Source organism: Eptatretus burgeri, chromosome 17 (genome assembly GCF_056783735.1).
Source record: "Eptatretus burgeri isolate ZD-2024b chromosome 17, Ebu_testis_v1, whole genome shotgun sequence".
NCBI classification, from domain to species: Eukaryota; Metazoa; Chordata; class Myxini; order Myxiniformes; family Myxinidae; genus Eptatretus; species Eptatretus burgeri.
Genome location: NC_140977.1, coordinates 56,958,284 through 56,985,783, shown reverse-complemented (window position 1 = coordinate 56,985,783; position 27,500 = coordinate 56,958,284). Strand labels below are relative to the sequence as shown.

Genomic DNA, 27,500 nt, shown 5'->3' with positions numbered 1-27,500 from the left:
ATATATAAAACAATGAATTTGATGCACACAGCAAGAAAATTCATAAAATTGGGCCATACCCATCTTGTCTTGGAGCGTGGCCCAGTATTTCCTCTGTGAAGAAAGTAAAGGTTCAAATAGTATGGAAAGAGACAACAAGGCAACAATCACACCTCCACCCATTTATTCATTCACAATTTACACTCATCACAACATTCCATCAGTTAATCACCTCCTCTCATTCATTCATAATTTACACTAATCACAACATTCCATCAGTTAATCACCTCCTCTCATTCATTCATAATTTACACTCATCACAACATTCCATCAGTTAATCACCTCCTCTCATTCATTCATTATTCACACTCATCACAACATTCCATCAGTGAATCACCTCCTCTCATTAATTCAGAATTTACATTCATCACTACATTCCATCAGTAAATCACCTCCTCTCATTCATTCATTCATAATTTACACTCATCACCACATTCCATCAGTTAATGACCTCCTCCCATTCATTCATAATTTACACTCATCACAACATTCCATCAGTTAATCACCTACTCTCATTCATTCATAATTTACACTCATCACACCATTCCATCAGTTAATCACCTCCTCTCATTCATTCATAATTTACACTCATCACAACAATCCATCAGTTAATGACCTCCTCCCATTCATTCATAATTTACACTCATCACAACATTGCATCAGTGAATCACCTCCTCTCATTCATTCATAATTTACACTCATCACAACATTGCATCAGTTAATCACCTCCTCTCATTCATTCATAATTTACACTAATCACAACAATCCATCAGTTAATGACCTCCTCCCATTCATTCATAATTTACACTCATCACAACATTGCATCAGTGAATCACCTCCTCTCATTCATTCATAATTTACACTCATCACAACATTCCATCAGTTAATCACCTCCTCTCATTCATTCATAATTTACACTCATCACAACATTGCATCAGTTAATCACCTCCTCTCATTCATTCATAATTTACATTCATCTCAATAATCCATCAGTTAATCACCTCCTCTCATTAATTCAGACATTTACACTCATCAGTACATTCCATCACTTAATCACTATATAATGTCATTATACACATGTACACTCCATTATATCAGTGTGCACATATACACTATATTATGTCATTATACACATAAACACGATATTATGTCATTATACACATGTACAATATGTTATATCATGATACACATGTACACTATATTATATCAGTGTACACATGTACACTATATTATATCAGTGTACACATGTACACTATATTATATCAGTATGCACAAGAACACTATATTATATCATTATATACATGTACACTATATTATATCAGTGTACACAGATACACTATATTATGTCATTATACACATGCACACGATGTTATATCATTATATACATGGAACACTATATTATATCATTTTGCATATGAACACTATATTATATCATTATACATATGTACACGATATTATATCAATAAACACATGCACACTATATTATATCATTATACACATAAACACTATATTATATCATTATACACATATACACTATATTATATCATTATACACATGAACACTATATTATATCATTATACAAATGTACAATATATGATATCAAGATACACATATGCATGATATTGTATCAATATACACATGAACACTATATTACATCATTTTACACACATACACTATGTTATATCATTATACACATGAACACGATATTATATCAGTGTACGCATATACACTATATTATGTCATTATACACATGAACACTATATTATTTCATTATACAAATGTGCACTATATTATATCAAGATACACATATGCACTATATTATACCAATATACAGATGAACAATATATTATATCATTTTTTACACATGAACACTATATTATATTATTATATACATGTACACTGTATTATACATTATATACATGTACATGATATTGTATCATTATATACACATGAACACTATGTTATATCAATATACACATGAACACTATATTATATCATTTTACACATATACACTATATTATATCATAATACACATGAACACTTTATTATATCAGTGTATGCATATAAACTATATTATGTCATTATACACATGAACACTATATTATATCATTATACAAATGTACACCATATTATATCAATATACACATGAACACAATATTATATCATTCTATACACATGAACACTATATTATATCATTTTATACATGTACACTATATTAGATCATGATACACATTTCCACTATATTATATCATTATACACATGAACACCATATTATATCATTATGCACATGAACACTATATTATATCATTTTACACATATACACTATATTATGTCATTATACACATGTACACGATGTTATGTCATTATATACATTTACACTATATTATATCATTATGCGCTTTAACACTATATTATATCATTATACACATGAACACAATATTATATGAGTGTACACATATACACTATATTATATCATTATATACATGTACTCTATATTATATCATTATGCACATGAACACTATATTATATCATTATACACATATACACTATTTTATATCAGTGTACACATATGCACAATATTATGTCATTATACACATGTACACGATGTTATATCATTATATACATTTACACTATATTATATCATTATCACATGAACACTATATTATATCATTATACACATGAACACTATATTATATCAGTGCACACAAATACACTATATTATATAATGATACACATGAACACTATATTATATCATTATACACATGAACACAATATCATATCATAATACACATGAACACTACATGATATCAGTGTACACAAATACACTTTATTATATCATTATGCACATATACACTTTATTATATCATTTTTCACATGAACACTATATTATATCATTTTACACTATATTATGTCATTATACACATGTACACGATGTTATGTCATTATATACATTTACACTATATTATATAATTATGCACATTAACACTATATTATATCATTATACACATTAACACTATATTATATCATTATACACATTAACACTATATTATATCAATATACACATGAACACTATATTATATCAGTGTACACATATACACTATATTATATCATGAGACACATGAACACTATATTATATCATTTTTTTACACATGAACACTATATTATATCGTTATATAATGCACACTGTATTATACATAATATACATGTTCACGATATTATATCATTATATACACATGAACACTATGTTTTATCAATATACACATGAACACGATATTATATCATTTTACACATATACACTATATTATATCATAATACACATGAACACTATATTATATCAGTGTACACATATACACTATATTATATCATGATACACTTCCTCTTCTTCCTCTTTCGGCTTGCTCCCGTTAGGGGTCGCCACAGCGGACCAACCGTCTCCATTTCGCTCTATCCTCCACATCTTCCATTCACACTCCAACCACCCGCATGTCCCCCCTCACCGCATCCATGAACCTCTTCTTTGGCCTTCCTCTTCTCCTCCTGCCTGGCGGCTCCATCTTCAACATCCTTCTCCCGATATACTCCGTTTCCCTCCTGTGCACATGTCCAAACCATCTCAATCTCGCCTCTCTCACTTTGTCTCCAAACCGTCCTACCTGCGCTGTCCCTCTAATATACTCATTTCTTATCCTATCCATCCTCGTCACTCCCAACGAGAATCGCAACATCTTTAACTCTGCCACCTCCAGCTCTGCTTCCTGTCTTTTTGTTAGCGCCACCGCGTCCAAACCATACAACATAGCTGGTCTCACTACCGTCTTGTATACTTTCCCCTTCACTCTTGCAGCTACCCTTCTGTCACAAATCACTCCTGCAACTCTTCTCCACCCACTCCATCCTGCCTGCACTCTCTTTTTCACTTCTCTCCCACACTCTCTGTTACTTTGGACAGTTGATCCCAAGTATTTAAACCAATCCACCTTCCCCACCTCAACTCCTTGCAACTGCACCATACCACCACCCTCCCTCTCATTTACGCACATGTACTCCGTCTTACTCCTACTGACTAACATTCCCCTTCTCTCCAGTGCGTACCTCCACCTCTCAAGGCTCGATTCAGCCTGCTCCCTACTCTCCCTACAGATCATGATGTCATCCGCGAACATCATAGTCCATGGAGACTCCAGTCTGATCTCGTCCGTCAACCTGTCCATCACCATTGCAAACAGGAAAGGGCTCAGAGTCGATCCTTGGTGCAATCCCACTTTAACCTTAAACCGGTCCGTCATTCCTACCGCACACCTCACCGCTGTCACACTGGCCTCATACATATCCTGCACGATCCTCACATACTTCTCCACCACTCCCGACTTCCTCATACAATACCACAACTCCTCTCTTGGCACCCTATCATAAGCTTTCTCTAAATCCACAAACACACAATGTAACTCTTTCTGGCCTTCCCTATACTTCTCCATCAACATTCTCAAAGCAAACATCGCATCAGTGGTGCTCTTTCCTGGCATAAACCCATATTGCTGCTCACAGATCGTCACCTCTCCTCTCAACTGAGCTTCCACTACTCTTTCCCACAACTTCATGGTGTGGCTTAACAACTTTATCCCGCTGTAATTTCCACAGCTCTGCACATCACCCTTATTCTTGAAAATCGGAACCAGTACACTTAATCTCCACTCCTCCGGCATCCTCTCACTTTCCAAGACTTTATTAAACAATCTGGTTAACAACCCCACTGCCATCTCTCCGAAGCACTTCCATGCCGCAACTGGTATACCATCTGGGCCAACCGCCTTTCCACTTTTCATCTTCTTCATAGCAGTCCTCACTTCATCCTTACTGATCCACCCCACTTCCAGATTCACTATCTCCACCTCTTCCAACCTTCTCTCTCTCTCATTTTCTTCATTCATCAGCTCCTCAAAGTACTCCATCCACCTTCTCAACACACTCTCCTCGCTCGTCAGCACATTCCCATTTGCGTCCTTTATCACCCTAACCTGCAGCACATCCTTCCCAGCTCGGTCCCTCTGTCTTGCCAATCGGTATAAATCCTTTTCCCCTTCTTTTGTATCCAACTTCTCATACAGCTCGTCATATGCCTTTTCCTTGGCCTTTGCCACCTCTCTTTTTTCTTTTCGACGCCACTCCTTGTACTCCTGCCGACTTTCTTCATCTCTCTGACTATCCCACTTCTTTTTCGCCAACCCCTTCTTCCTTATACTTTCCTGTACTTCCTCATTCCACCACCAAGTCTCCTTATCTTCCTTCCTCTGTCCAGATGTCACACCAAGTACCTTCTTCGCTATCTCCCTCACAACTTTTGCTGTTGTTGCCCAATCATCCCACCCATCTTTACCACCATCCAACGCCTGTCTCACCTCCTCCCTAAATTTCACGCAACAGTCTTCCTCCTTCAGCTTCCACCATCTGGTCCTTGGTTCAGCCCTCACTCACTTCCTCAACCTCACCTCTAAAGTCATCCTACAGACCACCAATCGATGCTGTCGAGCTACACTCTCCCCTGCCACAACCTTACAGTCACTAATCTCTTTCAGGTTGCATCTCCTACTTAAGATGTAATCCACCTGTGTGCACTTTCCTCCACTCTTATATGTCACCCTGTGTTCCTCCTTCTTCTTGAAATACGTGTTTACCACTGCCATTTCCATTCTTTTTGCAAACTCTACCACCATTTTCCCTTCCACATTTCTCTTGTTGAGACCGGACCTCCCCATCACCTCCTCATCCTCTTTATTCCCTTCCCAAACATGTCCATTGAAATCTGCTCCAATCACCACTCTTTAATCCTTGGATACACTCTCCACCACTTCATCTTACTCACTCCAGCAATCTTCTTTATATTCCATCTCACACCCCATATGTGGGGCATATGCACTGATGACATTCATCATCACCCCTTCAATTTCCAACTTCACACTCATCACTCGGTCAGACACCCTCCTCACCTCCAATACCCTCTTGACATGATCTTCCTTCAGGATTATCCCGACACCATTTCTCCTCCCATCCACACCATGGTAGAACAGTTTGAAACCACCTCCAATGCTCCTCGCCTTACTCCCCATCCACTTGTTCTCTTGTACACACAGTATGTCCACCTTTCTTCTCTCCATCATATCAGCCAACTCTCGCCCTTTGCCAGTCATCGTCCCAACATTCAGAGTTCCAACTCTCACCTCCACACTTCTACTCTTCCCCCTCTCCCACTGCCTCCGGACTCGCCTTCCCCGTCTCCTTCTCCTCCTTCGCCCAGCAGTAGCACAATTTCCACTGGTACCCTGCTGACCACCGGTACCGGTGGCGGTCGTTGGTAACCCGGGCCTCGACCGATCCGGTATGGAAATTCGTTTTGTTGTCCGCATAATGATTTGGCATAGGTTTTTACGCCGGGTGCCCTTCCTGACGCAACCCTGGTCGCCTCTTACGACACACAGGGATATGGTACACCTATTCTAACCGGGGCATACACCGGGCCCAGTACAACTGGTGCTCATTTCGCCGACCTCGGAAGGATGGCAGGCTGAGTCAACCCCCTGGTGTTTTCGACTTGGTTATATATATACATATATATATATATATATATATATATATATATATATATATATATATATACATATATATATACATATATATATACATATATATATACATATATATATATATATATATATATATATATATATACATATATATACATATACATACATATATTAATTCAGTGTCCCAACGGGGCTTGAACTCAGGACCCAAGCCACTGCCCTTACCACTGCGCCAACACCAGGCTATTTTATTATATTATAATTATATCATGATACACATGAACACTATATTATATCATTATACACATGAACACTATATTATATCATAATACACATGAACACTACATTATATCAGTGTACACATTTACACTATATTCTATCATTATGCACATATACACTATATTATATCATTATTCACATGAACACTATATTATATCATTATGCACATGAACACCACATTGTATTATTATGCACATGAACACCATATTATATCATTATACACATGAACACTATATTATATCATGTTACACATATACACTATATTATATCAATATACACATGAACACTATATTATATCATTTTACACATATACACTATATTGTATCATTATACACATATACACTATATTATATCAAGATACGCATGAACACTATATTATATCAATATACACATGGACACTATATTATATCATTTCACACATTTACACTATATTATATTAATATACACATGAACACTATATTATATCATTTTACACATATACACAATATTATATCAATCTACACATACACTATATTATGTCTTATACAGATGAACAATATGTTATTTCATTATGCACATGAACATGATATTTTCTCATTATACATATGTACACGATGTTATATCATTATATACATAAACACTATTATATCATTATACATGTGAACACTATATTATATCAGTGTACACATATACACTATATTATATAATTATACACATGTACACTATGTTATATCATTATATACATAAACAATATTATATCAGTGTACACATATACACAATATTAAGTCATTATACGCATGTACACTATGTTCTATCATTATTTACATAAACACTATTATATCATTATACACATGTACACTATATTTTGTCATTGTACACATATACACTATATTATGTCATTATACACATGTACACTATGTTATATCATTATATACATAAACACTATTATATCAGTGTACACATATAGACTATATTATGTCATTATATACATAAACGCTATTATATCAGTGTACACATATACACTATATTATGTCATTATACACATGCTCACTGTTATATCATTATATACATAAACACTATTATATCAGTGTACACATATAGACAATATTATGTCATTATACACATGTTCACTATGTTATATCATTATATACATGAACACTATTATATCATTATACACGTGTACACTATATTATGTCATTATACAGTGGTGGTTGTGCAGTGGGTGCAGGCAATGGTGGAGGTGCAGAGGGTGCAGGCAGTGGTGGAGGTGCAGAGGGAGCAGCCAATGGGTACAGGCAGTAGTGGATATGCAGTGGGAGCAGCCAGTGGTGGAGGTGCAGACGGTGCAGGCAGTTGTGGAGGTACAGTGGGTGCAGGCAGTGGTGGAGGTGCAGTGGGTGCAGCAGTGGTGGAGGTGCAGTGGGTGCAGGCAGTGGTGGAGGTGCAGTGGGTGCAGGCAGTGGTGGAGGTGCAGTGGGTGGAGGCAGTTGTGGAGGTGCAGTGGGAGCAGGCAGTTGTGGATGTGCAGTGGGAGCAGGCAGTGGTGGAGGTGCAGTGTGTGCAGGCAGTGGTGGATGTGCAGTGGGAGCAGGCAGTGGTGGAGGTGCAGTGGGTGCAGGCAGTGATGGAGGTGCAGTGGGTTCAGGCAGTGGTGGAAGTGCAGTGGGTGCAGACAGTGGTGGAGGTGCAGTGAGAGCAGGCAGTTGTGGTGGTGCACAGGCTGAAAGCAGTTGTGTATGTGCAGCAATATAAATTGGTAGACATGAGGTGTGGGAGACAGTTTTTGTAGGTGATGAGATTATTAAATATGTTGATTCTTCATTCTGCAGGAAGGAATGCAGACGCAGAATTCTGTGTAGTTTTGAAGGAGCAAGAGTTAAGGACATTGAAGGAAGGGTAAACGATGTTGTATCGGTTCATGGCAGGAAGAAGTTGGTTGTGGTTCACCAAGGTGTGAATGATGTAGGGAAAGTTTACTCAGAGGTTTTGAAAAATAGATACAGGATATTGGGTAAGCGGCTGAAAGCAAAGGGTTGTGACGTTATGTTTTCTGGGATCCTCCCAAGATTAGGAAACAATATAGAAATTATGAGCAGAGCAATAGACATCAACCAATGGCTGGAAGAATGGTGGAGGGAGGAAGGTTTTACATTGAAGAAGTGGGTATCATTTTGGGGGACAAAGGGAGTGTTTCTGGAATGATGACCACATGTTAAATAGAAAGGGAGCAGCCATGTTTGCAGTGGGAATTGAGGAAGGAATTCAGACTTTTTTTTAGGTCAGCGAAGGGTGGAGAAGGTATTTAGGAAGGAACTGATGATGTAATTGTGGTGAGTATAGCCAGGCAGGAAAATAGAATTTCAGGAAGGGAAATGTTAATTATATTCTATACTAATGTCAGAAGCTTAAATAATATGATGGAAGAGCTTGAAGCCAAAGTAGATAGTGAGGAGTACGATGTAGTTGCAGTGAGAGACATGCTTTAAGGAGGAGAGTAACTGGAGGACAGGATTAGAAGGCTACAAGGTGTATCGGTGTGATGGGAAGGAGAGAATAGAAGGAGGAATAACAATCTGGGTAAAGGATGTATATATAAAAATATATATACCATATATATATATATATATATATATATATATATATATATATATATATATATATATATATATATATATATATATTTATGAATATACAATATACATATATATATTTATATGTTTTTGTATTATATATATATATATATATATATATATATATATATATATGTTTATGTATTATATATATATATATATATATATATATATATATATATATGTATATTTATATATATATATATATATATGTATATTTATATGTTTATGTATTATATATATACAGAGATGCCAACTCTTGGAAATCAGAATTAGGGAGGATTTTCAACCGACACCAAATAATGTGCGCGAAGCGCACATCTCGAGCGCGGAGCGCTCGACCCTTGCGGCGGGGTCCAGGGCCCGCCTTAGGGCCCTGGAAGCTCTGGGGTTCTAGACGCTCTCTAGTGCCCTCTGAGCCCTATTTTGGAGCATTTAACATGTTAAGAATTCCCACTTTTTGAACAAAAAAAGGGGAAAATTGTGCACTTTTTAATGTTACATGTATGTTAATATTAGTAAGTTAGGGGACAATCAAAGATTAACAAAAAGCACAAAAGAAGCAATATTTTTCTTACCTTACTGGCTGGTACTACTGCTGCTTGCTTTTTCCATGGCAGCTTTGCTGAGTGACAGCTGTGTGGCTCTTTTAGCCCTTCTGATTATGTCTTTGCTGCATTCTCTCTGGTAGCAAGGGGTGCTATGAGCTAGTTTTTCAATTAAGAGAGCTTCCAGGGTTTTGACACTCAAATTGGGACGAAATTCAGTATGATTCTTCTGTACAAGACTGAGTGCCCGCTCACATGATGCGTTCGAATGAGGAATGACCAAGATTCCCTTCATCACTTTGCTCAAATTAGGATACTTCTTGGCACCAGTGCAGGGATCTGTGAGCTGTGAAATCCGATGCCACTGCTCATCCACTCTCACTGTCTCAGTAGCAATTGTAGCTATGGAGGCGTCTGCCTGGTAGTGAGCGAATTCACTCTCAAGACTGTCTATGTCACTATCACCGCCACTGAACAGACAGGGGAATTTCTTGATGAAAAACTCTACACAGTCAAACCCCACTTCTTGGTGTAGCTTAACATCCAGCACCTGAGCATGCTTGGCTAATTCATCATCTAGCGGCCAGGTTTTGAAGATGTAATTGCAGGCTTTCACATAATATGAGCAAACTGCACTGAAGAAACCTTGGATGTCTGACTCACTCAGAGTGAAGGTGGATTTCTTGAGACTCCTTTGTTCCCTTATATACAGTTTGGCATCGTTCCCAATCATGAGGTCCTCATCATTCTTCTGATGATTTCTGTCAGAGAAGGGTAAATTTACCAGAGGAACCGATGACACCGATGGTTTCAAAAACCGTACGAAGATATCTTTCAGAAGACCATTCAATTCTCCGTGCAGGAGATGAATACAGGGTTCGTCTCTTTGGAGCAGAAGATTCCCCTTCTCAAAAAGCTTGTTAGCATATCGAAGGAAGAAACAATGGAGTTTTGTTTGTGGAGACAAGAACATCCTGTTGACACGTTTTTCTCTAGATTCCTGCACAGTGTTTGAGGAAGATGCGCTTTTAGTTGTAGAACTCGTAGTACACTTAGCCGCAGGGCGATCACACTTGCGTTTACTGCCAGCAGAAGAGGTCAGACTCGTAGTACCAGATCCAACTTTACGTTTGAGGAGAGAGCTTGAGGTAGGTGCAGCCAAGGAAGAAGACCTCTGATTCGAAGGTTTTGCTGAGCTTCTATCAAGTGATTTGGCAAAAGCAGAACTTAACTTGGGTCCTTCTTTGCCTGTAGATGGGACTATCACAGTCTTTCTCGACTCTGAAGGGATCTGCTTTGTAGATGAACGTGATGAAGGGCCGGTGATGCTACCTGCTCTCAGCATTGGTTTTGGTGCTGTCCCTGCTGTCTTCTTCGCAGCAGATACTGCAGTGGTAGTGGTGAATGCTGCTCCACTAGTGCTTGATCCTGCAGTGCCAGTACTGGCAGTAGATACAGTGCCGTCCTTCTTGCTCGTTGTTAGAGTCTTGGCTACAGTTGGTTGCATTTTTCTTCGTACTTCTTCTTTGAAGAAGAGGCGAAGTGGCTCCCACTGTTCAATCAGCCTGTCTAGGCACTGACCAAGGGACAGCCACCTTGTTGCGACATGCTTCAGAATCTTGTGTGTCGGGGCATCACAGAGTTCTTGCAGTGCTTTCACTCCTTTGACGCGTTTACTACTTTTGTCCAAGTAGTAGTAAATATCGATGAGAAAGTCATCTAATTCAATGGGTAAGGCCTGAGCCGCCTTCTTGGCCGTATTGTGCATCATATGGCAAGGGCATCCCATGATGTAGCACTCTGGATTTTGTTTGTGGATATAAGCAGCGACTCCTTTGTGCTTGCCCACCATGACAGAGGCATTATCAGCACAAAAGGAAACACAATTTCCCCACGGAATTTTCCTGTCACTGAACTCATGATCAAGCAGTTTGAAAATGTTTTCTCCAGTGGAATCTTGTTTGCACGCAGGCAAACTTAGCAAACCTTGCTTCACAATCCCAGCACTGTTGTCATAGTACGAAATCAGGACAGGATATAGCTGGGCCTCACCACTGTCATTGCTACCGTCTGTAGCTAGGCTAAATGGAGCTCGTCTAGCAATATCGGCAATAGATGAAGCAGTAACATTTGACAACTCACCAATTATTGCTGAAGTTTTTGTTCTTGCACATCCATACTTTGAAGCAACTTTTGAATCTGGAAACATCTTTTTGAAATAGAGGTCCAGCATGATCTGAGACTGATATGGGCAAGTTATGTTCCACAATAAATCCACTAAAGAGAAGTTCCGCTCGGGTAACATCCTCTTCCTCGCTTGTCCCTTGTTTGGTGAAATAATTCAGAAGTGTACCGGTACTCGTGCTCGAAGATCTCTCCTTTGCAATGTCTGTGTGCCGTTTGCTTCCAACGTGCTTCCGAATATCATCGCGACCTCCGTGCTCAACTGAAATATCAACGCTGCATACTGTACAATACGCATGATGAATTCCTCTTTCAGACTTTCGAATACACGGGTATTGGAGACTGTATTCGGTCTTGTACTTCTGAGACCATTTCTTGGTCTTCGTAAGCTTCTTTTCTGCCATTTCGTAATCAACATCGAGGGCTTGAAGCATCGGTAACTTCGAAGTCGATGTTCCACAGCTGCAGCGCGACTCGTAGAACTCTAGCGGCTGTTAAACACCGCACGGTGGTCGCGACCGCCGGGCTGGTACGGGGCCCAGCTGCATGCAGTGAGCGTATCGCATGCATATACACTGTGCACACATACCGCATGCACTGTATTGCACACAAACCGCATGCACTAAATCTCAGTGCATGATCGCATAAGCGAGATCCAGACCCAATGTTTCGCTGCTCCTCATTTGAATTTGCAATTTTTTACGTACAATTTGGTAGCAGCGAACGTTATGGAGTTACCACATGCTATACGTAGCAGACGATGCTTTTCATTCAATTCTCATACTAGTACATTCTGATTAGTGAACAGTGCAAAAATATCAAAATTTCGGGAGGATAAGGATAGTGATCGTAAGGGCGGGAGTTTGGGTGAATTTTCGGAAGCCTCCCGATGAAATCGGGAGGGTTGGCATTGCTGTATATATATATATATATATATATATATATATATATATATATATATATATATATATATATATATATATATATATATATATATATATATATATATATTTATATGTTTATGTATTATATATATATATGTTTATGTATTATATATATATATATATATATATATATATATATATATATATATATATATATATATGTTTATGTGTTTATATATATATATATATATATATATATATATATATATATTTGTTGTTGTTCATCTTTCAGCTGCTCCCGTTAGGGGTCGCCACAGTGGATCATCCGTTATGATCCGCATACTGATTTGGCACAGGTTTTACGCCGGATGCCCTTCCTGACGCAACCCTGGTCGCCTCTTACGACACAGGGATATGGTACACCTATTTTAACCGGGGTATACACCGGCCCAGTACACTGGTACTCATTTCGCCGACCTCGGAAGGATGACAGGCTGAGTCAACCCCCTGGTGTATTAATTCAGTGGCCCAACGGGGCTTGAACTCAGGACCTTTTGGATCCCAAGCCGCTTCCCGAACCACTGCGCCAACACCAGGCTATATTTATGTATACACACATACATATATATGTTTATGTTTATATACATATATGTATGTATGTTTATATATATGTATATATACATACATATACATATGTATATGTATAAAAACAAACACGACATAATCGTGACCGAAGCTTTTCATGCTGCACTCAGGGTAAAAAAAAAAATCGCAGCAAGTGAAGGAAGAAGTGAAGGCGTGTGCTTTATTCACAGGTCTCAATAAGGTAGATGTCGATTGGTTGAACCGTAATGACGTCATGGTTAATCCGAATGCCCATTGATCGGCTCATAATCTTCACCTCGAGCTCCCATTGGCGAGAGCAGAGTTCGTCGATGATTGACGCTTGCAACCACATCCTGGAGAGAGGGGGGATGGGTTTCCCCGAAGTTCCATTCAGCATTTGTTACCGTACTTCCCTTGATCTTTCCATGCTGAAAGAGACACAGAGATCGTACAAATTCCTTTTGATGACATAATAATGGATCGGTGGTAAGGATGAGGGTTGCTTCAAACATACGTAAATGAAACGAGCTCCGACCTCGGCTCAACATCCTGAACATATCTGCATTGCACTGGTCTGCACAGATAGGGTTGGCAGCCAGGTGCTGTGCAATGGCAGATGAAGCAGGTACAGTGGCCGGTGGTTGCTGGCTATTTCTCCATGCTCGCACTGGTTGTGTTCTAACCCTCACAATATTTCTTTGAATCGCCATGGGGACGTGTTGTTTGATCCGATCGGCCAATCTTAGTGTTGTGCGGCCCATGTACCGAGCTTCACATCGGCACTTCAACTCATAAATAATATTGCTGGTTTGTGAGGTGAGTAGCACATCCTTGTTGACTGGCGTCAGCAAACGGCAAGAGGCAAAGATTACTCGGGGTTGCACAGCCAGAAACGTGTTGGACACAATATGTTTGATTTGTACTTCAAACCCTTGCGATGATTACCCTTTCCAGGGCATCCTGATATAGACTAGACATTTGTCCGGACCAATCTTCCGATCTTTTGTCGTGTTTAGAAAATTGTGTGTGTATCTCTTAACTATATGCTCAGGATAACCATTCTCACCGAGTATATTCATGATTTTGTCAATTTCAACAGGAAGATTACAAGGTGAACAAATCCTCTGTGCTCTGTTAATCAGGATATTGATCAAGGCAATTTTGTTTCTCGTGGAGCTGTACGAGTGCTACTAAGTACACTGCCCTGTGAAAGTCGGCTTCCGGTAGACGGATGTTGTGAAACCAAGGTTGGATGTATCAACCAACACGTCCAAAAACGGTAACGTGTTGGACGATTCCAGCTCCGTGGTAAACTTCAGCGCTGGATGGAGAGTGTTGAGCCATGGCTGGAAATTGTCACATGGAGTCCGAGACTCAAACAAAGTAAAAATGTCATCAACATAACGATAGTGTTCGATGGGGGAATCAACTCCTTGCCGACCAGTCAGTTTCTGCATTTCATGATAGCCTTCAAAGACATTTGCAAGAGCTGGGCCTCATGGAGAACCCATGTCCACACCGTCCGTTTGAACATACATCATGTTGTTAAAACTGAATTCCACCTCCCGTGTTGCTGTGTTCATTAATTACACGAAGACGTGTTCCGAGATCATCGGTTGTTCCAGATCGGTGTGATTCAGCAAATGTGCGCATATCTCAATCGTCTCCGTCAATGGTAGATTCGTGAACAAGCTTTTAATATCAAAGGATGCCATGATGTTGTCCTCACTTGTCGGTGTTTGAGCTCCAATTGATTCTGCAAATGTGAAGGAATCCTTAACCACGAAATGAGAAAGTGAATCCAATACTGGTTGCAGTACCTCTCCCAACACGACAAGAGATCGGAAGATTGGTCCGGACAAATGTCCTGTCAACATCAGGATGCTCTGGAAAGGGTAATCTTAACGAAGATTTGAAGTACAAATCAAACATATTGTATCCAACACGTTTCTGGCTGTGCAACTCCGAGTAATCTTTACCTCTCGCCGTTTGCTGACGTCAGTCAACAAGGATGTGCGACCCACCTCACAAACCAGCAATGCTATTTATGAGTTTAAGTGCCGATGTGAAGCTCGGTACGTGGGCCGCACAACACTAAGATTGGCCGATCGGATCAAACATCACGTCCCCTTGGCGATTCGAAGAAAGATTGTGAGGGTTAGAACACAACCAGTGCGAGCATGGAGAAATATCCAGCAACCACCGGCCACTGTACCTGCTTCATCTGCCATTGTACAGCACCTGGCTGCCAACCCTATCTGTGCAGACCAGTACAATGCAGATATGTTCAGGATGTTGAGCCGAGGTCGGAGCTCGTTTCATTTACGTATGTTGGAAGCAACCTTCATCCTACCACCAATCCAATATTATGTCGTCAAAAGGAATTTGTACGATCTCTGTGTTTCTATCAGTATAGAAAGATCAAGGGAAGTACGGTAACAAATGGAGAATGGACCTTAGGGGAAACCCATCCCCCCTCTCTCCAGGATGTGGTTGCAAACGTCAATCATCGGCGAACTCTGCTCAATGGGAGCTCGAGGTGAAGATGATGAGCCGACCAATGGGCGTTCGGATTAACCGTGACGTCAATACGGTTCAACCAATCAGCGTCTACCTTGTTGAGACCTGTGTATAAAGCACGCACCTTCACTTCCTCCTTCACTTGCTGCGAATTTTTACCCTGAAGAGGCCAGCACGAAAAGCTTCGGTCACTATGTTGTGTTTATTTGTATCCATATTAAAGTTCTGCAGTACCAAACATCTGTGTATATATATATATATATATATATATATATATATATATATATATATATATATATATATATATATATATGTATGTGTATATGTATATATATGTATATATGTATATATATATACATATATATATATATATATACATATATATATATATATATACATATATATATATATACATATATATATATATATATACATATATATATATATATATATACATATATATATATATATACATATATATATATATATATATATATATATATATATATATATATATATATATATATATCTGTCTCTCTGTCTCTTTTTTTTTTTTTCAAATACTCATGACTCTCCTGACTCATCACTCAAACACTGCTCATCTGGGATGGTGTTAACCCCCTCCAAAATTCAAATTTGTAACATTATCCTCACCGTTTTCTCATCATCTTTAAAGAATTCATGTACCTCCTCGTAGCCACAAATCTCCTCAATGCACTCACGTTCCAGGTTTGCGCTTTTGAAGAGCTCAAACTCCCCGATGTTCGCACGTTTCTGTTTCTGGTGTGACTTCACCAGGAACATCCGTGCCTCCTGCTCTGTAATAAGTGCTGACGAGAGGGAACAGGCTGCTCATAAGTCTTCCATCGCATAACCCAGCAACAAGAGAGTGTTTAGTAAAAAATGTGCGATCTTCCCTCAAGCACACACCACCGAGAACAGAACACTGCTCACCCAGCACCGAAATGTAAACATTGATCACCCAGCACTGATATCGAAACATTCATCTCCAAGCAATGAGATCGCAACATTGATCACCCAGCACTGAGATTGGAACATTAATCTCTCAGCATCGATATCAGAATATTGATTACCCAGCACCGAAATGTAAACATTGATCACCCAGCACGACATCAGAACAATAAACACCCAGCAGCGACAATGGAACATTGATCATCTAGCAACAAAATATAAACATTCATCATGCAGCAGCAAGATTGGAACATTAGTCATCCAGCATCGTGATCAGAATATATATCACCCAACAACCAGATCGGAAGATTGATCACCCAGCACTGAGATCAGAACATTTATCGTCCACCACCAAGATGTGAACACTGATCATCCAGCACCAATATTGAAACATTAGTCACCCAGCACTGAGATCAGGACATTGATCACCCAGCACCGAGATTGGTACATTGATTACCCAGCACTGAAGTCTGAACATTGATCTCCGAGCATTGAGATCGGAACATTGATCGCCCAGCACTAAGATTGGAACATTGATTACCCAGCACTGAAGTCTGAACATTGATCTCCCAGCACTGAGATAGGAACATTAATCACCCAGCACTGAACAGAATAATCACCCAGCACTGAAATTGGAAGATTAATCTCCCAACACTGACATGGCAACATTAATCTCCCAGCACTGATATCAGAACATTGATCACCCAGCACCGAGACCAGAATAAATCACCCAGCACTGAAATTGGAAGATTAATCTCCCAACACTGACATCGCAACATTAATCTCCCAGCACCGGAACATTGATCATCCAGCATCGAGATCGGAACATTGATCATCCAGCATCAAGATTGGAACATTGATCATCCAACATCGAGATCGGAACATTGTTAACCCAGCTTCGAGATGGGAACATTGATCATCTACCATCGAGATTGGAACATTGATCATCTAACATCGAGATCGGAAAATTGATCATCCAGCATCGAGATTAGAACATTGATCATCCAGCATCAAGATCGGAACATTGATCATCCAGCATCAAGATCGGAACATTGATCATCCAGCATCAAGATCGGAACATTGATCATCCAGCATCAAGATCGGAACATTGATCATCCAACATCGAGATCAGAACATTGTTAACCCAGCTTCGAGATCGGAACATTGATCATCCAACATCGAGATCGGAACATTGATCATCCAGCATCAAGATTGGAACATTGATCAGCCAGCATCAAGATCGGAACATTGATCATCCAGCATCGAGATCGGAACATTGATCATCCAACATCGAGATCGGAACATTGTTAACCCAGCTTCGAGATCGGAACATTGATCATCCAGCATCGAGACCGGAACATTGATCATCCAGCATCAAGATCGGAACATTGATCATCCAGCATCAAGATCGGAACATTGATCATCCAGCATCGAGATCAGAACATTGATCATCCAACATCGAGATTGGAACATTGATCATCCAACATCGAGATTGGAACATTGTTAACCCAGCTTAGAGATCGGAACATTGATTATCCAGCATCGAGATCGGAACATTGTTAACCCAGCTTCGAGATCGGAACATTGATCATCCAGCATCGAGATCAGAACATTGTTGACCCAGCTTCGAGATCGGAACATTGATCATCCAGCATCGAGATCAGAACATTGATCATCCAGCATCGAGATCGGAACATTGATCATCCAGCATCGAGATCGGAACATTGATCATCCAGCATCGAGATCGGAACATTGATCATCCAGCATCGAGATCGGAACATTTATCATCCAGCATCGAGATTGGACCATTGATCATCCAACATCGAGATCGGAACATTGTTAACCCAGCTTCGAGATCGGAACATTGATCATCCAGCATCAAGATCGGAACATTGATCATCCAGCATCGAGATCGGAACATTGATCATCCAGCATCGAGATCGGAACATTGACCATCCAGCATCGAGATCAGAACATCGATCATCCAGCATCGAGATCGGAACATTGACCATCCAGCATCGAGATCAGAACATCGATCATCCAGCATCGAGATCAGAACATCGATCATCCAGCATCGAGATCGGAACATCGATCATCCAGCATCGAGATCGGAACATCGATCATCCAGCATCGAGATCGGAACATCGATCATCCAGCATCGAGATCGGAACATTTATCACCCAGCATCGAGATCGGAACATCGATCATCCAGCATCAAGATCGGAACATTTATCACCCAGGACTGTGATCAGAACATTTAACATCCAGCCCTGAGAATGGAACATTGATCATCCACCATTGAGATCAGAACATTAATCACACAGCACCAAAATTGGAATAGATCAAATATGATCATTTACATTTTTAACAGAAATTATTTTGTTTAATATTCCCTGACATCTACCAAATATATACAACACATACAAATCAGGGCATGCTGGTGTGTCGGGCTCATGGTTCACCTGATCTGAATGACTGCTCTATATGTTCTTACATGAGTACTCCAGATAGGTTTCTAAGGATATGAGGTTTCCACTTACCATCTGAAAGACCTCCATCTCGGGTACTTGCTCCATGAACCTCTGAGGAAAGCACGAGCAGTAAGGTGAAGAGGACTTCAAGCAGGATATTCATCGTCTCTGTGAACACCAAACAGACATTGCAGCATTTCGCCAAGCAGGTAAATCATTAGCTAATTCAGAAAAAACAAGTTCGAATTGCGAACATACCCCGTGGGAGTTCATTCGTACAACTCTCAGGTGAGCGACAGTGTGGATGACAGATAGTTTTGAAATTTGGTAAGATTTTCATCGCAACAAAAAAAGAAACCAAATGACAAAATGACGGATCACTGTGGTCTCATCGCCAGTGATCACTGTGTTGAAGTTGGGATCGCTGTTCACAGTCTCCAGCATGTCCTGTGCGATCTCCAAACGGAGTTGCTTCTACTCGATCGTTAGCAGCTTTGGCACAAACTTCGCTGAGTTTCTCCTTAAGCCCAAATCCTCAGTCACAATGGAATGAACGGATCCAATGCTGACACTCATCTCGTCTGCAAGTTCTCTGATCGTGATTCGACGATCCTGCATCAGTAGGCTCCTCACTTGGTCAATGACGATCTCATTTCGGGATGTTGAGGGCCTACCAGAACGTGCTTCACTTTCCACTGATGTGAGACCATCTTTGAAGCGGTTGTACCACTCTTTTATCCATGTGGTGCCCATTGCTTCGTTCCCGAAGGTCTGTTGAATCTTGCGGATCGTTTCCACTTGGGAATCGCCAAGCTTTACACAAAATTTGATGCAGTAGCGTTGGTCAAGTTTTTCCGTCATTTTGTCAAAAACGAAAATCCAACGGCGCTCACTTACACTTCCTCACTCATCGGCGGTCTGTCGGCGACTGACAGCTTCTGCAGGCGGGAAAATATTCACGCATACGGATTAGGATCGCCTACATACGTGCACCAAACCACGACTCCCTAGCTTCATTTGTTTACGCACGAAAAATTAAGTTTGGATACTTTATGAACACATCTCATATATATATATATATATATATATATATATATATATATATATATATATATATATATATATATATATATATATATATATACAGTATGCATGTACATATATGCATATTGTTGCGGAAATGGGCCCTTAGTGGGTCATTAAATATAGGATTAGCCCAGATCCCCCCTTAAATGCATGTTTAGCCAGGTTGTTTGGTAATCAGACGTTACATGTGTGTCCGAAGGTGTAGCAGGCGGTCCAGTATTCATATAGTGGTGGTGTACCGAGAGGAGATTTCTTTTTCCTTCCCCCCTCCTAACCAGCCCCACCCAGCGCCCTGACAAAGCCAGTCAACAAGACGTGCCGGCAATCCATTGGCAGAGAGCTGCTGCAAACTCGAACGATGGACCAATCACATGTCCCCGGAGGTGGTCCAAAAAAGCCCGCCCAGAAAGGCAAAAGGAACTGTTTTTTTTCCTGTCTGCGATCTGCTTTATGAGGAGTGACTTGACGAGCTGTTCCTCCTTGGCCATGGATCCAGCATACAGGTCATCCCAAGGTTCATCCTGAATCCAACCACAAAGCCTCTGACTGACCTTACTCCCTGCGCAGCTCGACCACTTCTTTTCATCCCATCGATCCACCTGCAGAGTCCAACACCCAGATTTGGCCTAATCTGGTGTACAGGCCAGGCCTGGATTTGCAGACTGGACCTTGTGAAAAACCAGCTGAAACACACACCGGATCTTTCTCTCTTGTGCCGTCGACCTTACAGGGGCTGGATGCACCGAGGCTGCCTGCATGAGCGGTGCCGCTAGGAGTACGTCGCCGCCATCTTGCCACGCTGCATGCTTGGGCTGGGTGCTCGAATCCGGCGACATCGGCTTATCACGAGCCCCATTCGTGCCATACACACCTTTCCTCTTGTCCATGAGGCACCACCAAGTACTCCGTGTCTTGTATGCATGTGGTCCAGGCCTAAGGTTTATTTTGCTAGGGCCTCTGCGAAACCCGTATCCGTAGCTCCCTAGATAAGGACGGGTTATAGATAAATGATAATGTTATCGCGAATGCTTTGCTTGTGTCGTGTTTCCCCATTAAATCTGGCTGATTCATACGAAATTTGCCGCCCTGAATTTATTCGTGTCGTGCTGAAGAACAATTGCTCGATTTGCATTTCAAACCAAACTGGCTACGGACTGCGGCAGACTTCGCTCGGTCTCTGATCAAACCCAGTCTGTAGCCGGGGTGTATATCCCCAACTGGCAAGGCACAGGGGTACTTTGGTATCGTGATCTGAGGCACGTGCCCCGAGACCTGTGCCGAACTAGCCGGCGATATAACCCCTGAGACGGCAGTGCTGTTAAGCGCCGCCGAATCTACAACAACATATATCATAAAGCCCTTTCTAAACACTGACTCACTTACTGACTGACTTACGGATGTTAAAGATTGGGACCTTCCGGGTGACATAGAAAGCTGAAGGTTTGCATGCCGATGGACATCGAAGTCACGACACCAGAAAAAAAATCAAAGAATTGCTGGCCAACATCCATACATGAAAATATAAATAAGTGAAAAAAAAATGAAAAATGCAGGTGAGTGACCCGAGACAATGAGGAAGCACAGTAATTTTGTGCGCCGGTGGATATCGAAGTCGATACACCAGGAAAAATCACAGAACCACCGCAAAGTGTCTGTAAATGAAAAAATAAAAATACATAAATGAAAAATCAAATGCAGGTGAGCGACCCGAGACAATGGGGAAGCACGGTTCGTACACAATGTATGAGCACACCTCTCTAGTGTGTGTGTGTGTGTGTGTGTGTGTGTGTGTGTGTGTGTGTGTGTGTGTGTGTGTGTGTGTGTGTGTATGTATGTATGTATGTATGTATGTATGTATATATATATATATATATATATATATATATATATATATATATATATATATATATATATATATATATATCAACGTGTGGAGTGTGACGAGCACTCCATCGACCACCATTGGACACAGTCCACAACTTTTTGAGACATCCTGCACACAGACAGACTGAAAGGGGTGAAAACATAACCTCCTTCACCTTCGATGGTGGAGGTAACAAACTATTCAGCTGGTTTGGGTTGATTCTGAGACACAAGGGCCAATATTTAAGTCTCATCGGTAACCTTCCGGTTCTGGGTTTGGAGCGTCGGCAGGTCTCCTTTCAGGGCTCTCTGCTGTCGATCACAAAGTTAAGTTTCCGGTCGTTATCTGTCCCGTTTTGACTGTTTATTTTTTCACCTACATGTTATTGTGTGTTCCTAGTTCAGTTTTGTTTCAAAAATCGTGCTGTTTTGTGAGTTTTCGTCGACCTTGTCTTACCGGGTGCTTGAGGCCTACCCTTTGTTCCCCTCAGTGTACGATCGTGTTTGTTTGTTTTTTCTCCCCATTTCCTTCAATTTCTATCTTCCCCACTTTCCTAACGTCCCCCATCCCTCCCATCGAATCACTCTATTTCTTGTCTTAAATCAAAAAAACAAACGAACAAAAAAAAAACCACGACCTTTCTCCTTGCACACTCACGAGTCTTGATTCTTCTTCTTCTTCTTCTTCTTCCTCATTCTCCTCTTCTTCTTCTTCTTCTTCTTCTTCTTCTTCTTCCTCCTGCCGGCACACCATCTTTGTTCTACTGAGCTGACCCTCTCTCGCCATTACCTTCACGATTTCTTCTGATCTACAACCTTCCATTCCCGAATCTTACCTGTTCTTCAAAATACTTCAAAAAATAATAATCTTGTGTCATAACCACGTGATCTGTTTACACCCCCTGAGTTTACCGATCCTATTTCACCATTCATCTCACGATTTTTTTCCACAACACTTCCATGACCTAATCTGATAAACTCTCTCAAACAACAACAATAATAATAATAATAATAATAATAATAATAATAATAAAAACGATCTCTTATAATGCTTCATCTTCCTCTTTACTGTATCACAATGCACTACTCTTCTACTATTTAAACAGACTGCTCTCAATTCGACCTCTTCTTCATACCTTGCCTAAAAAAATCCAACTGTTACACCGTTTCTTCTCTCCATTCTCTGAATTCACCTTTATTTCATCCCTCAAGAAATGTGTTTAATCACATCTCTGACCTAAAACTTGAAAAAAAAACCCAATTTGCTATGAATGTTCACTTTCCATCAACCATTCTTTTTTCAATTTCAGTGCCAACTCACCCCTCACTCTAAAAGCAACCATCACACTCTTCTCCCTCCAAGCCTCCCTCTCACCTCTCTCAAAAACTCCCCCCTCACCTTTCTCCCACCATTCATCCCTCTCACTCATCCTTCTCAAAGTTGCCCCCTTCTCATCCACAAAGCTGCCTCCTTCCACTGCCCTCTCACCTCCATCTCTTCACTCCACCTCCTCAAATCCTCAACTGCCTTCTTCCCCCTCTCTTGTCCCCCCTCTCCCCCAGCACCACAGAGCCTTTTCTCCTCCTCATCCGGCCCCTCCCCGAGCTATTCTGCAATCCCCCACACTCTTTCAACAACCCTCCTTACCTGGTGGAGGAGTTGCTCTCTTAATCAAAGACTCTATTCCTCTCTCCGTGCCCTGCCCTCACTTCCCCACACCCCCAGGAATACCTCTAGCTACAACTTCCCCTCCACTCCCACCTCATGTTTATATGTGTACTGTCCCGTCCACCTAACAGTGATGACTCCATCTACACCTCACTATCCGAAAACATGGACCATCTTCTATCTTCTCATCCAAACTCTCTCTTCCTCTTATGTGGTGACTTCAATTGTCATCATGCCAGTTGGCTAGGTGTGGGTACCTCTCTCACCTATCATGGCACCTCAGCAAAAGCTTTCTGCGACTCATTGGGACTGATTCAGTCAGTCAACTTTCCGACCCGGATCTTAACCAATGGTACTCCATCTCTCCTGGATCTGATTTTGACAAATTTCCCTGACAATATCTGCTGCTGTTCCTCCGCTCCAATCAGTTCTTCTGACCACGTCCTTGTCAAAGTGGACATCTCTCTGGCTGTTATCAGAGAACCACCTCACCGCCATCGAGTCTGGCATTTCACTCAAGCCGACTGGCAGGGTCTCCAAGCAGCCATCAAATTTGTAGAATGGTCTATCGCTACTTTCTCCAACATCAACTCATCCTGCGAATTCTTTCAAAGAAACTTGCTCTCCCTCATGCACAGATTTATCCCCCTCTCGTCTTCAGTTGTCTTACCCTTCCTCCCACCCTTGGTTCACTGAAGCTTGTGGCGAGGCAGTTGTCCTGAAACAACTTGCCTTTACCTCATGGAAAGCAAACCCAACTGAGGGCAATCTCAGTTCCTTCCATAAAGCTCGGAACAAGAGTGTATCTACCCTCAGGAGAGCCAGAAAACAACATCTCTCTAATCTCAAGTCTGAACTCTCAAACCTCTCTCCCTCCTCAAAATCCTGGTGGCGTTTAATCAAATCTGTTTCTGGTGTATGTTCCCGCTCCATCCCCTCCCTTACCTCAAATGGCTGCACTGCTGATACCGCACGTGAAAAAGCTGAATGCTTAAACTCGGTGTTTGCAGCTAAATCTTGTGTCCAAAACGCATCACTTTCTCTACCCACCTTACCCAGTCGTACCCAACTGTCTCTGGACTCTGTGTCCTTTTCTTCTGACAAGGTGGAGAGCTTGCTGTCAAACCTCATCTCAGATTCTGCAACGGGTCCAGACGGCATCAGCCCACGTGTCCTAAAAACCTGCTCTTCTGCTCTTGCTCACCCTCTCTCTCTCTTCAATTCACCCTCTCATTTGCTCAAGGTCATCTGCCATCTGCTTGGAAATCAGCAAACATCACTGCCCTGCATAAAAAAGGTGCAAAAACAGATCCCTGCAACTACAGACCAATCAGCCTTCTCCCAATCATCAGCAAGGTTATGGAATCCATCATCGCTTCAGACATTAAATCCTTCCTCTTTTCCAATGGCTCGATTTCCGATCATCAATTTCGTTTCAGACCAGGTCACTCTACCCTGGATATGCTGCTTCTGTTCTCCCAACAATGGATGGAGGTCCTCAATGCCGGACAGGAAATCCGAGCCGTATCCCTAGACGTATCATGTGCTTTTGACACAGTCCGGCACCCTGCCAAGCTCACCAAACTCTCTCCCTATGGTATCCAAGGCCATCTCCACTCATGGCTCGCATACTTCCTCTCCTGTCGCAGTCACCGTGTGGCCCTAAATGGAGTTCTTTCATCCCCTCTTCCTGTCCAGGCTGGAGTTCCTCAAGGTAGCGTTCTGGCCCCTGTTCTTTTTCTGGTTTTCATCAATGACCTCTCCGACTCTCTGGAAAATCCTCGATATCTCTTTGCTGATGACTCCACCCTCTGGCGTACCATCGGTCATCCCTCAGACCGGCAAGCAGCAGCTTCTTCTCTCACTGCAGATCTGGATAAAATCACAAACTGGTCAAACACATGGAACATGTCTTTCAATCCGGACAAATCTCACACTCTCACTATGTCTCTTCGAAAGGACCGTTTCGAAAACCCACCCATCCACTTTCTCAACAATCCTCTGGAAGAAGTCCTTTCTTTCAAGCTTCTGGGTCTCACTATCTGCCATGACCTTTCCTGGGAAAGCCACATTTCAAACCTCGCCTCCAAAGCCAGTCGCCGACGGGGAATCCTTTGTCGTGCAAAGTCCTTCCTCGGCCCACCTGAGCTCCTGACCACTTACAAAGCTTTCGTCCGCAGCCTGATGGAGTACTGCTCTCCCCTCTGTGCTGGTGCTCCTGCCTCCCACCTTTCTCGGCTTCACGCTGTAGAAACCAAGGCATTTCGGATCATTGGCATCTCCCGTAATGAGGCTGAGTCTTTGGGCCTCTCACTGAATCAACGCAGGTAGATCGGTGGTCTTTGTCTTCTGCAATCTCCTCTCCAGCCTCGGCCCCCCTGCTCTCTCTGCGATTTGTCCCCACCACATTTCCGCAGAGCGCTCAAGGTCCGCCAACAACCCCCTTCTGGTAAAACTACTAAAATCACGAATCACTGCTCATCTTCACTCTCTCATTCCTCTTTTTTCCCACCTTTGGAATAAACTCCCTCACTCTATTCAATCCCATTCTTCCCTTCAGGCTTTCAAAACAGCTGTTTACCACCACCTCTTGTCATCCCCCATCCAAATCCACGATCTTTTCTACCCCCGATAATCCACCCAAGCCCACCTCCTTCAAATTCCCTGCTTTCCTTCCTGAAAGTCCCTGTAATGTCCATCTTGTATTCCCCATGTTCCCCTCCCCATCCCTCTCCCTTCCACAGATCTCCTAATGTCTCTGTTCTGCACTGTTTTGTCCTTCCCACTCCCGCCCCTCTTGTCTCATGCCTCCCTTGCTGTGCGTTATGTGTTAGCTCTTACACGAGTCTCGACAAGGTATACCAAAAAAAAATACCCCACGTCAAAGTGAGGCAGCTACATCGATACGTCCAGTAGTTTGATCGTTATTTACTGTCAACTGTACATCCGGTAATGGGTGACCTCATTCTCAACCGAGCAGCCACACAGTCAGATCTGTGAAAGGCGGATCCCACCACTCCCTGCTGGAGACAAGAAGGTTACTGATACAAGACAGGTTAGGCCACACGGAACTTGTATCGTGGCTTTCTGGAAGGTATTTAAACTTTTCAATGTGAGGATGATTCATCGTTAAACATTTCACCTGAAAGAGGATCAATTCCCAATGAATGCAAAAGCAATTAAAGAGGCTGC

The 27,500-nt window shown here is 41.5% G+C and overlaps 2 protein-coding genes across 2 annotated transcripts in view; both read right to left on the bottom strand.

Moving 5' to 3' along the window:
• The window catches only part of LOC147010194 (epidermal growth factor receptor kinase substrate 8-like protein 2), a 133,355-nt gene that overhangs the window by 70,991 nt on the left and 34,864 nt on the right, over positions 1-27,500 (bottom strand). The window lies entirely within an intron of this gene.
• Positions 1-27,500, bottom strand: part of LOC147010196 (transmembrane gamma-carboxyglutamic acid protein 2-like) — a 44,698-nt gene that overhangs the window by 15,894 nt on the left and 1,304 nt on the right. The window contains exons 2-4 of the mRNA XM_085863359.1: positions 19,760-19,858; positions 16,902-17,077; positions 60-93 (exon numbers count right to left, since the gene is read on the bottom strand). Of these exons, the coding sequence (XP_085719485.1) occupies positions 60-93; positions 16,902-17,077; positions 19,760-19,853 (304 nt within the window). The 5' untranslated portion in view covers positions 19,854-19,858. The remainder of the gene's footprint in view (positions 1-59; positions 94-16,901; positions 17,078-19,759; positions 19,859-27,500) is intronic.